An 18523-nucleotide genomic window follows, 5' to 3' on the forward strand; every position below is an offset into this window, starting at 1 on the left:
ATGGCAAAGATGTATCATGCCAACTGTGATAATAGTTTTTCAGCAATACCGAAGAATACGTTGTATGCATTTTGGTTTTACATGTTTCTCTCATGACCATATCCTGAAATAAATCTCTTCAAACTCCAATGCCTAGAGGAAATTATGAAAATTACATCACTGTCATAGTGATGCAATCACCTGTAACTAATATACATAATTTATATGCATGCAAACCCCACATATGTTTTGTAATGGCTTATGAAATGCATTACTGATAAAGGTTAATGATGTTATCTTGAGGGGAAGAGTTGTAACCGAGAGTGATGAGCTTTACACTAACCCAAATAACTATGATGGCTAATCACAATTTTGTCATGTGACATAGAGATCTTTATTTAATCTTATTGTTAATTTACTGTTTCCATTGATTTAGCTGTAGAAGTATTTTAGTGAAGCGCAGGTTAAACCATCATAATTATTTCAGAATTTATATAGTGTTTAATAGGTTTTTTTCTTGTTCATTTGTGTTTTCTATTCTTTCTCTCTTACATGCTGCAGTTGCAAACATATTGTGGCGAGAACAAGGTACTGATACAAATGTCTTTTTTCATATTTTCTATGTTATAAAGAAATGCTCATCTATTGTGCCTTTTATGTGTTCATTGGTTTGGGTTTTTTTCATTCACACTCTACAGTTTGAGTAATTGCCTTCCCTCTTGCAACATTCAAGGGATTCTGTTTAAAGAAATAATATAGCAGAAAATAATCCTTTAAATGCTAATGCATTTGTAAACTGGGGAGAGAGGGGCAAATAAGCTGTTCAAAAATTTCAGAGATTTACTTAAAGGGATGCAACAAGAAGCTCATGTGTAACATGTAGACCTTTAACTTTTGTTTGTTTGCTGATGTGATAAATCTTCCAACCAATCAGACTATATGCAGTTGGGATTGATCTTCTTGTATGGATCATTCTTATTTGACAAAATGATAATCTTAAATAGTTTAATTAAAACTGAGGTATCTGTTGCTTAATGAGACAAAGCATTTTCTTCTTGTACTCAGGAAAGCTCTGTAAACATTGGGGAGTGGAGGTTTGTGGTTTGTGACCAGCTGAAGGATAAATATAAATACAGACAAGTGTTAATAACATAGAAAGCATGGAAAGTATATTTTACTGACAAAGATAGGTATTAATTTTCATATAAATAAGATACTCTCATTAAGAATATTGCCAAAAAAAATTATATTTTAAGTGTTGCCATGAGCTCTCTTTTTTTTTCCTCTAAGTAGATTGTTCTTTATTTAAATAGAAATTTATGAAATTAGGTATTTCAGGAAATGTTTCAGTTCTTAAATACTGTAAGTCAATCATGTTTGCTATGGATTCATGCTGCAAGTGATATTTATGCATATTTCTTAAAGATTTATTTTAAATAAATTTAAAGATCAAAAACATTATATTTCATTTGCCTAATTACATAGTAAGTTTTTTCATTTTTCGGTGCATTTACAAGTATGAGCTAGTTTTGGTTTTTATATTCTTGTTTTGCCAGCAGCTCAGCTGGTATAAAAAATCAGTTCCCTGATTATAGTGGACCTCAGCTGTGATCTTCCTGTTCTATTGGCCTTGCAGAGTACAAATGATATTTTCAGTGTTTCATACAATTCCACTGTTAATAACTAATATGTGCAAGAGTCTAACATCAAAGTTTTCAAATGTATGGTATTCTCACTGTTTATTGGGAAGGTATCACTTGTGTTTTATCTTGAATAAAACTGAAAATTTGGTTGGCGCCCCCTTGATTTTTCAGAGGATTGTCTTTTTAAGTAAAATTCTTTGTTGCTTTCAGTGGTTAGAAAGCACTTAGGAAAACTTAAGTTCTGTGGTAATGAATAGATGAATTACAACCAGTGTCTTACCAGAGTACCTAAGGTAAAGTGATTCAAATTTCTCTGTGATTCTTGTGAAACTAAACAGGCAACAATTTAAAGTTGACATTGAGAGTGTGAAGTGACAATATCATCTTCTGTAGCAGATATTCTCAGACTCTCCTGCATTTTGTATTGGCCAATCCTTGTTTTTCCAATTAATGTTCTTCCTGGTTGCAATGTCAGAATTCATTCAGAAGAAAGCAATACCCTGAAGGTGACAATAAGCATCACCACTGCCTTCTCTGGGCCATGCATACTCTGCCTGACGTTTTCTGTTTTCTAAGTATTAACAGGTAGGAGAAAAAGACTGGCTGATTAGCAGGACAATTAAGGTCATGAAACTATGAATAGGCTTTTGTGCCTGTGATGCATATTTGTATATGTGCTACAGAAAACGCTAATCACAGCTGTGTGTTTGTTGATGTTAGAAAATCTGAAAGAACTTTGAAGATACATTGAATAATATTTAATACTAATAATACATAAGCATAATTACAGCTATGTATTCACCTATATGCAAAAAAAACCCCCAAACTACCATCATTTTTTTTTCAAATCAATGTTATCCAGTTTTAAACATAGATTCAGTCTAGATGTAGCAAATATATTTACATTCATTGTTGTTGCTTCTGGCACTATATTATAAATACACTGTGTTGGTTTTGGTTTGGTGGGAGGAGGGTCACGAAATTAGGTCAGATGTCTTTAGAGGAGTCATTCCTGTAGTTGTGGAGTGGCTTGCCTAATTGATGAGATATCTGTATAGGCTAGCTATTTGTACAGATACTTATATTCACATACTTAAAGGAAGGGTTTGAGGGTCATAATAACTTGGACAAGAAGGGGATTATTTCATTGGATCCACGGGTAAAGATTCCATATATAAAATGACTTCCCTAGCTGAGTATTGAAATGGAAGAAGGATATTTCTTACTCTGTCACCTTCACTTATTTTGAAGAACAGTTTGACAAATATTACAATCCAGTCATTGGAAATAAAGCCTTAAAAGTCTGAGCTGGGTTACTATGCATGAATATTATCTGTGCATTGGAAAGCCTACCCTGGAGTAACGGCAACTGAGGAGGAAGTTTCAGGAGTGCGTCTATCAAATGACTGTATCACTTGGGGCTATCAGCTGATTTACTCTCTCATGTTCTAGTATTACTTATCCTGCTAATAACTATAATATACATTAGTCAATGAGACCAGGAAGAAGAGAAAACCTTGTTTTATTGCTGGCCAGCTCCAAATATTTGTTTATCACAGAGATATAATAAGCCAGTCACTCAGCTATAGATCTCTACACTGTGTTCTCTTGTAGGGACAGCCTAACTTCAGTCAGGCTTCTCTACAAATTCCAGTGGTTATTACTGAATGCAATGTCAGGCATTTGTTTAAAGACTTTGATATATTATTTTACATAGGCTGTAAGATTTACCTGCAAAGGCATACAAAAGTATTGCACTGGCCAAAGCAAGCATATTGCCCTTAGTGCATCCTATGCTCAGAGCAGACATTGGCAGCTTTTCCCTGAGTGAGAGCTTCTATTATACACCAAACACAGCATAGAAATATTTCTCTCCCACTTTTTCTAACATGTGAGTAGAAAGATTTTATATGAAATGAGAGCCCTGCTTGGAGAGTGTCCCCTCTTTTTAGGAAAACCTGGCCAGAAGTGGGAAATGATTTCTCAAGATTTCTCAAAGATAATGTAACTTGCTTGTTCTGGGCATGGCCTGACAGCCTTGTGCATACTACTACCTTTGAAATGTATTGCCTGTGTGATTCCCAGTGAGGAATGGGAGCTTATACATATGTTTATACATACATACAACTATACACAAATCCACACCTACCTCTAGCCCAATGTTCTCATTATTTTATATGGTATTCTAGTGACATAGGCTCTCCTTCAGAATTCAGGGTAGGAAGAATTTCTGGGTCAAATTTCTTTTTCCTGTGTTGTACTCCCCTGTGCTCCCATACCAAATATTGTTATGTCAAGTGGAAGCTCAGGCCCTGTACCCAGGGTGCATGTACATTTTCATCAGTGTAGCCTACAGTTCAGCTGTCAGAGTTGGGTTTGATGGTTATTTTATGAGGACTGTGCTTTTCTTAATATAATTTTTCAAATATGAACTGAAAATCCATCATAACATTGACATAGAAAATCAATAATTATTGTCTTAATTTGCACAGGGTAAGCTGAGGAGAATGTCCTTTTTGTGGTCGTGAGCATGACTGCAGAGATTATGAAACCTTATGCTACAAATCTGATTCCCCCTTCTTCACAAAACATTATATCATACCTCTCATTCAGCAACATTGTGGTAGATGGATTGAATAGCTCTATATGCAATCATGGCCCCTCAAACTTGGAATAAATATTTGCCCAAACTCTTGCTTTCCGACAAAATAAAATAGAGAATACTTCTTTTCTAGTTGAAAAGAATGTCAAATAAGAGTTTATACCTAAGATTCTGAACTTCTTTTTCAATGTTATACAGAAGTTATTTTAACTCTTGAGTCCCTTAGGAAAAGAAAAATAAGAAAACATGGAGACTTTATGTTAAATGGAATTTAATGTAGAAGATTTCACAAGATCACTTTCATTACTGCAGCTGTAAAGCTATATATTTCTAGACATTGTCGTGCCTGTGGAGAAAACTATGTGGAATTCTGAAAAAGGTAACAGTTTTGTTAGGTTTACAACAGAAGACCTTACAGGATTAGCTATATTTCACTATACATGTTAACACATTGATCTTGAACCAAACATATGGTGAGGTTTTGCTTCAAGACAAGAAATTTGAGTTTTTTGTTATTATTTAATTTCATACATTTCACTGTGTTTTTGTTCCTAAGGTCTGGGCATTGGGAACATGTTTTATGTTTTTTATGAAGATGGCATCAAAGTAATACAACCAGTGGAATGTGAATTTCAGAGACATATTAAGCCTAGTGAAAAACTCCTCGGTTTTCAGGCAAGTTATTTTCTTAAAATCTATTTGTAGTGTTTTTTCAATTACAGTTTTCTTTAAATAAGAATTTATTATTGCTAGTTTAGTGTTTTATGCTTGATAAATTCAGACATGTCTTCTCAATCAATAGTTATTCTTCTGTTGTCCTTGATCAAATTCAAACATTCGGTATCTCTTTTACATTGAATATTTCCTTTATACTTTTCAAACCATTTATTTTCTTTAGCTCCCTTTCTGTTCTCCCAGTCTTTTTCTTTAACAGCTCTTTGCTCTTTGTTTCTGGTTTGGTGGTGATGTTTTTTCTCCCAACCTTCCCAGCTGAGTGTATCTATATGAATCAGGGGCTGATTCTCTCTCTACTAAATAGTAATAATAATACTAAAGTTATTATTTTAAATGTTTTCTTTTTTCACCGCTGAATTTTTGTATATATTAAACTGTCATCTTTCATGAGACAGATCCCTGTCCTGATAAACACTCCTACAGCTCAACTTAAGTTAGTAAAGATGATTGATACTTTGACTGCAAGTTGCAATTCATATAAATAGTTTCAATAACTTCACTGTTAGCAGAGCAGATTTATAGCTGATTTCACCAAATTCTTTGTATTCCTGGAGTTGTTTCCATGTGTACAATACATAAAAACAGTAGTGTATTCTCCACTTCCATTTATTTTGTTATTGTTTCTCCTTTACTGCTAGTCAAATTTCTAGCTGACATGATGCATGTTCTCACAGGAGTACTTGTTACTAGTCACTACATTAAGACTTGTTCCATATGAACTATCATCTTTCAAAAATAATAACTCCTTATTACTTGGGTTTGAATGAGTGACCCTGAAATATGTAATAACCCATGAGCTGTACATCTTGTGTTTTTTTCCCCTAATACATAAAGCATGCAGAACTGTCTGAATGGAATTTGCCATTTCATTTATCATTATTGATGTCAAAGGCTGCTTTACTCAGTATCAAGATTTACTTTATTATGAGTAATTCTGCTTTGAACAGCTAATCATGCCTTGATTTGTGCTGCTTAAGTGAAATTAAGTTGACACAGCCAAAAATAAGCCAAAGAGCTTTTTTTTGTAGCTGTTTAATTCAAAAGCTGATTATTTAAGAAGTCCGTTAAAATTTTATTGCTCTAAAGGGCAGCTTATATATTAAGAGTATTTTTATTGAAATGTGGTAATAATCAGGATGAATCAGGCAAGCTTGTTTCCTTTTTGTAACTTTTAAACTTAAGGTAGCATAATAATTATGTCCTCCAACCTTACCCTGCTGAAAAAAACAACCAACAAACCAAACAAAAAAAACCTAGGAGTGGTAAAGCTTTGTCCCTACATGCTTGTCATTTTGGCCATTAAATTCAACAATGTTTCTGCTTATTTCCCTCAAAACTGAAAAGATCTTCTCTTACATATGGTGGTTAGTATATCTTTATTCTTGCAAAAAAAATCAGAAATATTTGAAAAATATATGATTTTCTACTCATAGTGGCATCATTGTTCACTCTGCATTTCAAAAAATGAGAAAATTGAGAAATATTTTTCAAGAAAAAGTTTTGAAATTTTGAAAAGAAACTTAATATTACTTAGAAGGACAAAACATGAATTTAAAAGAAGTCTCTGCATATACCGCAAATACTACAACAACAGTGGTATATTCTTGAAAAAAAATCTCATTGACTATGATGCTTTAGACAATTGTTGCCTCCTTTACAGTCTATCATATCTTCCTGAAGCCTCTTTGAAAAATCTGTTTTCTCTAAGTAAGAGTAATATACTAACTCAGTTCTGTTCCAGGATCAGATTTTTATCTAGTTCAGCATGTGATCATTTAGCAATAAGAGTTCTTGTCATAAATTACTTATTAGTAATTCTCTTTCACTCGGTTGTGTAAGTCCACTAATCAGAGACATTGGCATACTGCGTGTTTAGAAGGCTTTACATAGCCTTTCACATCTATGGCAGCTATCCTTGATAAAATCTCCACCACTTATCTCTTAACGTTTACCTAAAGGAAACACATGCTTACTTAAACATCTCTCCTTTCTTTACACTTCTCAGATTTTATTGTTCAAGTGGTAAGTAAAATCCCAGTAGACTTGTTTCATTCCCGAACATTTGCCAAGATGTAGGAACATTTATAAATTCTGCAGCACTGTTAAGGTGCTAGAAGCGTTAAAGAAAATGCCTAGATATTACAGGTGATACTGCAGTGTTCCACCCCAGGTTTCCTGTTTGCCTGTCAACAAAATAAATTACCCTTAGATGAGCTCCTGTAAAAGATTGAACTCAGATGCTCCTGTGCAGCTTTGCATTGTATTGTGACTGAGTGTTGCAATAGTTACACATGTACATATTTAGGTATGCTAATTTTACTAAAGGTAAACACAATTTCTCAGTAACTATATACTTGAGAACCCTTATCTAAATATTTAATTGCCTCTTATGCAACTGAGTGTCAATAGAGTAAAGCACTTTAGTGTGTGTCTAACATATGAATCAATTAGGCTTTCATTGTGTTTAAAGTGAAGCAAAAGATTTTGTACTTTACTGGATCATCACGTTTTGCAAGGAATTATAAAGAGCTCTCTCCTCTCATTTCCAGAATCCCCCAAATTACTTGGATCTTCTAAATCAATACCAAATTAAAGCAGACCTTTGTTAAGCTGATAGTGACAATTCTAGATGCGCAAGGACAGAAATAACTTTATTCTTTCTTTCTGATGCAGGTTACTGTTTAGTTATACCAGCTTTGACAAGTGTTTATTTAATGTGTTGTCAAATAGATTCTTAAATGTGGTGCGAGAGGAATCTTTCAGCGCTTAAGTGTTTCGTTATTCTACGGTGTTTGGAGCATTTTCCTTGCTAACATGCAACCTCTATTTATCTCTGCAGATCAATATTACTTAAAGCCTTTATATTTCAATTCTTAGGCATGAGTGTTTTTATTTTCACTTCCCAGTGAATCTCAATTAGAATATTATTTCAACGGGATGGGGAAAGAAGCAGTTGAGACATATGACATTTGCCTTTGTTGACAAATGGAAAAATTTCTTTGGTTACAACATAATTTCCTGTTTATTACAAGAACTAGCACATAATGGCCTTATTTCAGTGAGCTAGGCCATCTCACACTTGAAGTTAAATATGTGCTGTAGGTGGGAGCAGAATACTTAATTTTAAAATTATTTATATGACTACATGGAAGAATAAAGTTACCACAGGAAATGAGCTTGCAACGCACTTGATAATCCCCAGAAATTACTTTGCTTTACACATTTACACTGGAAGTGTAGTAAATACAAGATTGTGATCCTTTCTTTATTGGAAAAAAAATGTGAAGAAAGGCCCACAAGCCTGAATTTCCCTACAGAATGTCAAGTAAACAGTAACTTAATATAGCATTGATGATGTATATTATATCATATATAAATTAATGTCTTAATACATGCACTGTTGTAACCTGTTGATGTCACTTTACTCTTAGACAATCATAGCATATGTAGACACCACTGCATACACCTGGAATGCTACATTCAGTTCAGGAGTCCTCAGCACAGGAAAGACATGGATCTGTTGGAGCAAGTCCAGAGGAGGGCCATGAAGGTGATTAGAGGGCTGGAGCTCTTCCGTATGAAGGCAGACTGAGAGAAACAGGCTTGTTCAGCCTGGAGAAGAGAAGGCTCTGGGGAGATGTTATAGCACCCTTCCAGTACTTAAAGGGGAGGGCCTCCTTATCAGGAAGTACAGTGATAGGATGAGGGATAGTGGTTTTAAGCTAAAAGAGGGTAGATTCGACACTAAGAAGAAATTTTTTACTGTGAGATGTTGAGGCACTGGTAGGTTGCCTAGAGAAGTTGTGGATGCAGCATCCCTGGAGGTGTTCCAAGACCAGTTTATATGAGGCTATGAGCTACTAAACCTAGTGGAAGGTGTCCCTGCCCATGGCAGAGGTGTGTGAACTAGATGGTTTTTAAAGTCCTTTCTAACCCAAACCATTCTGTGATTCTATGACATGTCATTATACTGCTGAAAGAGCTTTTCTCAAATCTTGTTAAAACACTGAGGATCCTTGCATTAAGTGTAAGTTTATAGACATAAAATTTTAACATCTAAATCTACGAGTTCATTATCTTTCAAGAATTTCTTGTCCCAGACTGCCTTGAACAACTTTAAGGATTTATTTTCTTCCATCTGGTGACTTGTTACAGGGCAAGTCACGTCTTGATTAAAAAGTCTGAAGAAAAAAACCAATGTTATATATTCATGTTTTATCAGCTATTAGCTTTTTTTTTCAGAGAGAATAAATTAAGAAAAAGTAAATTGCTCACATATAAATTAAAAGAAGAAAATGGTAGGTTTATTCTTATATTTTAAGGAGAAATGATTTTTACCAGTTACTCAGCTGCTGGGGAAATTAATGTAGAGCCTCAGAATTACTGCCTGTAATATAAAAGAAATCCAAACTATCTAATCAGATAAATGTCAACTTTACAAAAGCAGGATTCCAGTTACATGGATTGAAGCTATTTCTGGGATGTCTAATTAAAGATGGTTTTGAATTGCTAGAGAAACAATTGCATAAACTGACTCTATTTTGAATATGAGAATTTTGGTTCATAATATTAGCTTACTTTTGAGAAGCACGTGTTTAATGTTTATTTTAATTTTTAACTTTGAAGTTTTGCAGGCAAAGACAGAGAGATGGCATTGGATTAAAGAAATTTATGATAACTGGTAATCTGTGTACATGTCGATCTATGTTTTACTTAGAGTATTTTATTTCAGATCTGAGAAAGTGTAGTGCTTTCTACTTGCTTTATTTAAAGTGGAAAAAAAAAGGAGCAAATGTTATGAATTATATAGATAATAACAATTGTGCTCTGCAGTTTCTAGTTTAAATATATATATGTGTCTATACATCTATAAAAGCATATTTATATTGGTTTTACATTGAAATAATATTTAGAAATACACTTCAGTCAGTATTTTAGACTCAGATTCAGGAAAATGTTTAAGGAGGTAGCTTAACTCTGAATATAGCTATAAATGCTTAACATACAGTATTTTCCTATTCTGCTATACTTCCCACAATTGGAGGTGTGGTAGTGTAATCATTTACACTAAACTATATAAAGCTTTGTGAGAGAAAGCTAGATTACTTCAGCAGGATCTGGCATTATTTTTACACGTATTTGATTTTTTATTTGATATTTTATTTTTTAATTTGATTTTTGTACATATTGCATATATTTGATGTGTCCTTGTATAATAGAATTCATAGCACTAAAATTCAGTGTAAACTAAGGTGACTCCCTGAAAGATATGACTGAAAAGAATGTCCCACTATAGAGTTGTTATAACATTTACAGATGCATTATTTAAAGAAGGTATTCTCTGAGGAAGAGAGAGCTGTGTAGAACAGTCTGAAAGTAGTTAGATAAAACATGGAACAGGACAAGGTGTATTTAGAATAAGTCTAATATAAAAAACAATTTGAGATCAGTGAAACAACATTCCAATTGAAGTGACAGTTGTAGAGGAAGCAGATGACAATAGATCCTTGATCTGATGATTGCACATCATATTAGAGTCATATTTATGTTGACGCTTCACTTTATGTGATGAAAGCTTTTAGCCACATAAGAATAAAAGTCCCATTTGTCACCATGACTATCATTCTTTAAAAACAGATTTTAAACAACTTCTCTCTTCAAGTTACATGGCTTTTTAGCAGCACGAAATAAATCTTACCGTTTTTACTTACAAGTTCTGCTGAAGTTCCTGACAATATGCCATCTCATAGTACCTGAGTTTAGTAACCTTTCTTTCTTAATGTGATTTCTGAAAGACCCTTCCTTTATTGAGGTTTAAGAACCATGTAGGAACAAGCAGTGTCTTTTGACTTCCTGTAAAGAAACTCCTGCTATTAGAGCTACAAATGGATTTATTTCTTATTTCAACATATAAAGATTGAATGTATTTTATCAAACACAGAGGCACAGCAGGCAAAAAATGTTGATACAGAAAAGTTACTGTTGAAATACATCATCATCTTCTTGAAAAGCCTTTCTTGGCACTGGATATTTTGTTCTATCACATTATTTTTCTCCTTTCTTTTTTAAAAGGAGTCTACTGCTTAGCAACATAATTCTTGTTTAAGATCTTGTCAACTCTTGCTGTACATTCTATATTGAACTCATCATCTGCTGACATATTGTAATTATTTTCACAGTGTCCAGTCATGATGTTTCAGACAGAGAATTCTAAATTAGGAATAAATAGTAGATAAAAGTGAAAAAGAAATAATATGATTTAGTGAAATTGCTCCTTGTGATGCAAGGAAGAAAAATTAAGAGGGAAAAGAAGACTAGGTTAGGAAAGCAAAAAGCTTGACAAATTCTGTACCTCTCCAAGCAGAGTATTTTTCAGGTCCTTATTTCTACATACATTTGATGTCCATTGTATAATGGAAGAAACAATGCTATTTTGTTAAAGGAATTAAAAGTTACTTGGTCAAGTACATTACCACAGTTTTAATTTTGATCAAAGCAAGGTTCAACAGGGAATAAAATAGCCATAAATACTAATAAACATAAACATAAATGTAAACGTAGATGTAGATATAGATATAGATGATATAGATATATAATGAGTGGGAATATGTTGATATAAAATACGTATTGTTTATATTTATGGCTTAGAAAGGCATAATCTTTGCTAGGTAAAAAACTGACTAGATTGCCGAGTCTGGAGAGTTGTGGTGAACAGAGTTAAATCCAACTGGTGGCTGGTCACAAATTCCTCAACGCCCAGTGTTGGGGGCAGTCTTCTTTAATATCTTCATAAATGATCTGAATGAGAGAATTCTGCTCCCTCAGTGATTTTGCAGATGACACTGAATTGGGTGGGAGTGTTGATCTGCCTGAGGAAACAGACTGGACAGGCTGGATCAATTGTATGGCCCAGGTAAATTGTATGAAGTTTAACAAGGCCAAGTGCCGGGTCCTGCACTTTGGCCACAACAACCCCGTGCAGTGCTACAGGCTTAGGGAAGAGTGGCTGAAAATCTACCTGGCAGAAAAGGACCTGAGGGGGCCGGTTGACAGCCAGCTGAACATGAGCCTGCAGTGTGCACAGGTGACCAAGAAGGCCGATGGCATCCTGGCTTGTATAAGAAATAGCACGGCCAGCAGGACCAGGAGTGTGATTGTGCCCCTGTATTCAGCACTGGTGAGGCCATAACTCGAATACTGTGTTCAGTCTTGGGCCCGTCAGTGCAAGAAGGATGTTGAGGTGTTGGAGCATGTCCAGAGAAAGGCAATTAAGCTGGTGAAGGCAACTGAGGTTGTTTAGTCTGGGGAAGAGGAAGCTGAGGGGAGACCTTATCACTCTCTACAACTACTTAAAAGGAGGTTGTAGTGAGGTGGGTGTTGGTCTCTTGTTCCAAGTAACAAGTGATCAGATGAGAGGAAATGGCCTCAAGTTATGGCAGAGGAAGCTTAGACTGAATATTAGGAAGAAACACTTTACTAAAAGAGTGGTGAAATATTGGAACAAGTTGCCCAGGGAAGAGATGAAGTCACCTTCCCTCAACGTGCTAAGAAATGTGACACTTTGGGACATGGTTTAGTAGGCATGATGGTCTTGGGCTGACAGTTGGACTTTATGAACTTAGAAGTCTTTTCCAACCTTAATGATTCTATGAAAATATGAATAGTGATCATGTAAGCCAGAGATATGTATTTTGAACACTGTTCTCAGCTGTAAATGTAAGCCCTGTCTACAGCTAGCTTCTTTTGCAAGGGACTCTGATGATGCAGATGGGAGAGCTGGTAGATACAGGAACAAGATACTGTTTAACTATTTTTTTTTCTATTTTTTAGGGTCTCTTGGCACTGGCTTACTTTATTTCTATATGTATTATTGTTTCAAATGGGTTTCTTAGGACAACAGTGCTAAATGCCTGAATGTCTAGAAAACATCCAGAAAAGCTGGTGTATAGTTTACGCTGACATGTTTATGAATTGTGCAGTGCTTACAATATGCAGTTTGACTAACATTAGTCTATATTCTAATGTCACCTGCCCTTTATCCTTCCTGTTTCTTCTTATCAGAGATTTTATTTCACAGTTTAAAGAGTATAATTTGTCTTTCTGTTGCATCATTGGCTGTTTTGATTCCTCTACTTTCCCTGTTTCTGTTGAATTATAGGATGAAGTTTGTCCCAAAGCAGATGGAGATCCTGTACAGCGATGTGTATGGGCGACTGCGGTTAATGTAAAGGACAAGTTCATTTATGTAACTCAGCCCACACTTGACAGAGTTGTTGTTATTGATGTACAGTCTCAGAAAGTCGTGCAGGTATTTATTTCTCATTTTTAAGTTAATACCGAATTTGAACACAAGATTTTAAGATTTCCCTTCGTATTTCAAAAAATGCAATTAGTATAAAAGATCATCTACTTTTGACACTTAGCAGCAGTTTATGTTTAGTGACTGTTCCTGTCAATAAGCAGTTGAGGGGAGAGAATCAACGTGAAAATTCCTCTTATAAATATTAAACTAGCATTATGTTATCAATATGAGCAAGCAAATTCTTTTGGAAGATTGTGGCTTGAAGTATTTTCCGCCTGAAAATGAACATTCAATAAAATGGAGTTTTATCACAGAAATGTGTCTATCAGTTTTGACAGGCAAGGTCAAAAGTTTAGATTTGGCTACAGTCAAATCTGTTATTTGACTGTTATTCAGTCAGCTTTTTATGAAAGAGAATTTTCTGGAGCTGTGGAAGACCCAAACCCTTAGACAAGACAGGAGATTATGAATTCAAACTTCTTGTCTATTACTCTGCTGCGTAGATAGTACTATCCATTTCTCAGTGTCTGTAATGATGAAGACCCTCTGCTTAGTCAAAACAATTCATTAGGTAAAAGAGAGAATTGATGCTATGGTATGGACATTACTGCACTCATACAGCTTGTTGAAGGTCAAAGTGCAAGGCACTGCTAACATGAATTAGTTTGCTCCAAAAGGAGCAGTAGAGTTCCTTCAGAAGATCCTGAGAGACTCACAATATGCTCCAAATGGTCTGTAGACTTATTGGGATGGCGTAAAAATTTGATGTTTGCTTGTCACCACTCAAATCAGATATCTTAACCAGTGTGCACCTGTCTTTCTTTCTCTTTTCTTTTTTTTGTCTTTATTTATCCAGTGATAACAATGCTATCATTGTACTATGAGATAAAACAGGAAATTTACATGAGAACAGATTTTAGTCTGTGGAATTACTGAAGACATATAAAATGCATTTAGAAATTAATAGCCATAAATTCATTAAATTGTAAAAAAAGAACCTTCTGAATATGAAAAGAATAAACTTTTAAAATATTTGTGTTAATGAGGCATGCAGAAAAGGAAAAATCATAGTATATTTTGCTATTTGGTTTCTCCGTAGTATTTCCCCTGTACTTCACTACTTTTATTTCCTTTTTTTAAAAAGGAAAAAAAATCAGGCACACACCATAGAACATATTTCGTTATATAGTCCTTAGTCTTTCAGGATGATATAATTTGATCAGAAGGATTAGTTTTATTTTGTCCTCAGTGGAAAAAAGGGTCAATCAATTATAGTAGAAGTCTGTCAACAGTCTTGTCAGCATACAAGGGGCTTATTTTTTGGTGGGTCTGTGAGGGGCTTTTTTAAGTGCATTAGGGAGCATATAAAATCTTGAAACTTTCTTTAAAAGTGAGGTGCTTCTTTTTCTGAAGTAAAATTATTTCCTGGGCAAAGAACTCTGAAGCTAATTATTAACTTGTTAACAATTCTGCTCTGATTCTCAGAAGAAAGGGTACATGTATGTAAAACTGATAAAGAGGTTTTGACACCACTCTGGGAGTTCTGATTCCAATTTTAATCATACAAATGTGCATAACATCTACAAGGTTACTTGTAGTCTCATCACATTCATAGGAAACAGATGTTTGTTAGCTAAATAAAACATGCATTTTTTAATTAGAAATCTAATCTAAATTGCTAATAAAAATATGTAAATGCAGCTTTCCTTTATACCTTCTGCCTTTTTCACTGATAAACAAATGCAAATCTTTAATATATAGATTATATATCATATATTAGGCTCCACAGAGACCTTATTATGATCTTCCAATACTTAAAGGGGTTTTACAAGAAAGATGGGAACAGATTTTTTTAATAGGGCCTATGGCAATAGGACAAGCGGTAATAATTTTAAACTAAAAGGTAGATTTAGACTAGATATAAAAAACATAAATTTATTACAATTAGGGTGATGAAACACTGGAACAAGTTGCCCAGAGAGGTGGTAGAAGCCTCACCCCTGGAAATATTCAGGGTCAGGTTGGATGGGGCTCTTAGCAACCTGATCTAGTCAAAGAGGTCCCTACTCATTCCAGGGAGGTTTGACTAGATGATGCTTAAAGGTCGCTTTCAACCCAAACCATTCTATGATATCAGTATGCATATGTATTATGTGTATTAATGTAAATATTAAAAATAAATAGCAAAATTGCAAATGTAAAATTATATTAACTTGTCAGATGTTTTTAATAATTATGCATTCTTTAAACATCTGTGTTTTCTACCTTCTGTCAGCTGGCTCAGTAGACACAGCTTCCTCAAAACCTAATCTATCCAAATGGTGACATGGACCAGTAAAATGTTTCATTAAAAAAATTAATAATATAAATCTGGGGTTTTTCTCTTTTATTTTTTTTAGTTACGTTGACCTTTACATATCAACATAGAGATAAACTGAGTGGATAATAAATTTGTGTTTTCTGAGCTAAAACCAAAAACTCCACAAACCTTCATGCTAGTTCAAGAAAAACAATCCCTTTAACTTTCAATGAAATTTGGTTTGGGGGGATAGAATAGCATTGCTTTTCCATTACGTTAATATATCCAGATAATGAACTGAGGTGAGTCTAGGATGGAATTTATTCCATCTGTGGAAACCTTTTGCAATAATGAAAGTCTCAGTTTTGATGGTTCTAGTACATTTGGAAATTAATGTTAAATTATGTTTCCATTTCACAATACTTAACACAGACATCTGGTAAGACAATATAACTAAGGGATAACAGATGAACCAGATAAGTAAATTAAACCAAATGTGTTACTGTCACTTTCGGGCACCTGAGTAGATTTTTTGTGATTTTTAACTGAACTGAAAATTATTATTTCCTAGGACACACTTAGCGAAATACATGGGAAAAGTATTATGAGACTTGCTAGGTGTTCCACTTAACATGTTGATATTCAAAATGGATTTTTAAAAAAGATATAATTTAAAGTAGTTGGAAACAAAACAAACATACCTATACAATCTTGTACACATAGTATAATACTATACAAAATAAAACCACTGCTGATTCACAGGTGGCTTTTAGAATTGAAGTAAGGCTAACAGGAAGCAGGAAGTTTAATTTCTCGGTCAGATCGGTCTATTTTTGTTATTTACAATACTGATTAGCACAGAAAAAAAATCAAAATGTAATTGATTTTTTGAAAAGAAATACTAAGCTGTTCATAAACAAACACATTTTAGTTACTTGTCTGCCTTTTCTCTAGGTCTGTTATTAATACAGAGGATATTATTTATGTGCTAGCTATTTCTAGTCTCTGCCTTAAAGAGGAAACCACCTGTCTGTTCTGTAAAGCCAAGTTTTCAAAAACACATACTCTGGTAGGAATGGATGTGAAGAAAATTTCATATTTATAAAGTGGGCAGCACTCTAAGAAAATTTCTGTAAAGGTGCAAAGAAACTAAAGACAACAAAAATGTATTTGAAAGGGTTTTAAGTTGTGTAACTATGCTGTTTTCTGTGTACATAACATATATGTTGTATTTATTCCTTTCTACTATGAAAGTTAACATGAAAGCCCTGTATACAAGTTCATGTATGCAACAACTAGATTTTAGGATGATTATTTCTGTGACAAATATCTTTATCAAAATAAGTCCTTAAAGAAGATTCTAGAGCAGATCACATTGAAATGTACTGGAAACATGGACAGTGTATCTTTAGAGAGATATGTGTAGAATTTTTGATTTATCTAGGTAATTCTCATTCTAAAGTTGAGAAGCATTTTCTTTCATTTTTTAAATTCTTCAAAGCAAACACTGTCACCTGCAATTGTCCAATATTGCTTAGCAGTGCACCATTAACTAGGAAGACTTGAAGGTATGAGGTAGCAAACAGAGCTCATCATCCTTCAGTTCATACCGTGCTGCCGGCAGACCAGCCTGACTAACTAGAAACAGCTATAAAAGCCTGCTTCTAAGACTTTCAGCTCCTTTCTGCTGCTGTCTCCTCTCTTGGGAGCTACATTACCTGTGCTTGATTCTACAGGCAATTCCTTCTCATTCTCTTGACAGTACCACAGCCCAGATCCTGAATGCAGCTGGCACTCATTCAACAGAACATGTATGGGCCAGACCTTTTGTTTGGGGAAGCTAAACAGAAATTTGACACACCTGAACAAATTAGCTATACGGCAGCCCAAGTACTATTTTAGATAAATTGTCTTCTAGCCTGCAGAAAAATAAAATAAAATTAAAAAATATCGGACACAAACGACCTTTTTCAAGGGATATCTTTCTGATTTTAAATGAGCCAGTGAGCAACCTGTCTTAATTTTCCATTGTCAAATGGAAAAACAAATTTTGCCTAGATGAAACTGGCTCACAACACCTCAAGAGTACAGTTAAGTATCATCAGCAGTCTCAGCCAGCCATTAGTACATTAGCTTGAGGATCTACATCATTAGTTTAAATTAAGTTCACTTAATTAGCCAGCTGGTACTCTCCTTGACAAACTGATAAGCAAGCTGTGCTTTACAGTTTTATGATGGTGAGACTAAAAAACCCTTTCTACCTATTTCTTCTGCTTTAATGATTAAAAATAGAAAAGTGATCCCCCCCTGTTGTTAAGCTCATGGAGAATGTCCCTTAATCAAATATATTGTCCTCCCATTTCATACCTCTGAAGTCTTCAGTTCATCTCATAATGAAGGAAGCATAGAGCTCAATTGTCTAAAAGGTTTGTGGTCTCAAGGGACAGTGCTCAAGGTTATGGGGAAAACACTTTGATTCTGATCACAGTTCTACCACAAATAGCATCTATAATTGGAAAACATGTGAAAACAGTCTTTCCAACTTCAGCAAAATATACCCAGTTTAGCAAAGATAGGAAGATTTGAGTGTAGCAAAATTGTGTTAGTTTTATGTGGGACTATGTTGTAACACATTACATTTATTTCACTATGTGGTTTGAGAATTCATTTCCCTTTTCAGCAATTTTCCGATAATTGGTGCAGTTTTTAAACATATATCTATGATGAGAAAGTGATGTTAGGGAAGGAAGAGAAGTACTTCTTCACTTGATTTAAAACCTTTAGGTTTAGCTCATAATAGCTTCAGTATAATGCAATTTTGATGCCAAATATTAGAGCACATAATGAATAAAAATTACTTTTTCAGCAGTCCAGTAACTTTGAATTAATTAGAGGGTTTTTTCAACAACTGACAACATAATTTTAAAATACAGTCTGAAAGCATCAGGAAATACATGTCTAGT

General features: G+C 34.3%; 1 protein-coding gene across 3 annotated transcripts in view; it reads left to right on the plus strand.

Annotated features, from left to right (window-relative positions):
- FSTL5 (follistatin like 5) overlaps positions 1 to 18523 on the plus strand; it is a 286299-nt gene that overhangs the window by 243681 nt on the left and 24095 nt on the right. For 2 of the 3 annotated variants that reach the window (XM_069855803.1, XM_069855805.1), the window contains 3 exons: positions 541 to 567; positions 4781 to 4899; positions 13118 to 13267. In XM_069855803.1, the coding sequence (XP_069711904.1) occupies positions 541 to 567; positions 4781 to 4899; positions 13118 to 13267 (296 nt within the window). The remainder of the gene's footprint in view (positions 1 to 540; positions 568 to 4780; positions 4900 to 13117; positions 13268 to 18523) is intronic. The other variant, XM_069855804.1, reaches the window with a different exon arrangement.

This window comes from Phaenicophaeus curvirostris, chromosome 4, assembly GCF_032191515.1.
Source record: "Phaenicophaeus curvirostris isolate KB17595 chromosome 4, BPBGC_Pcur_1.0, whole genome shotgun sequence".
Classification (NCBI taxonomy): Eukaryota; Metazoa; Chordata; class Aves; order Cuculiformes; family Cuculidae; genus Phaenicophaeus; species Phaenicophaeus curvirostris.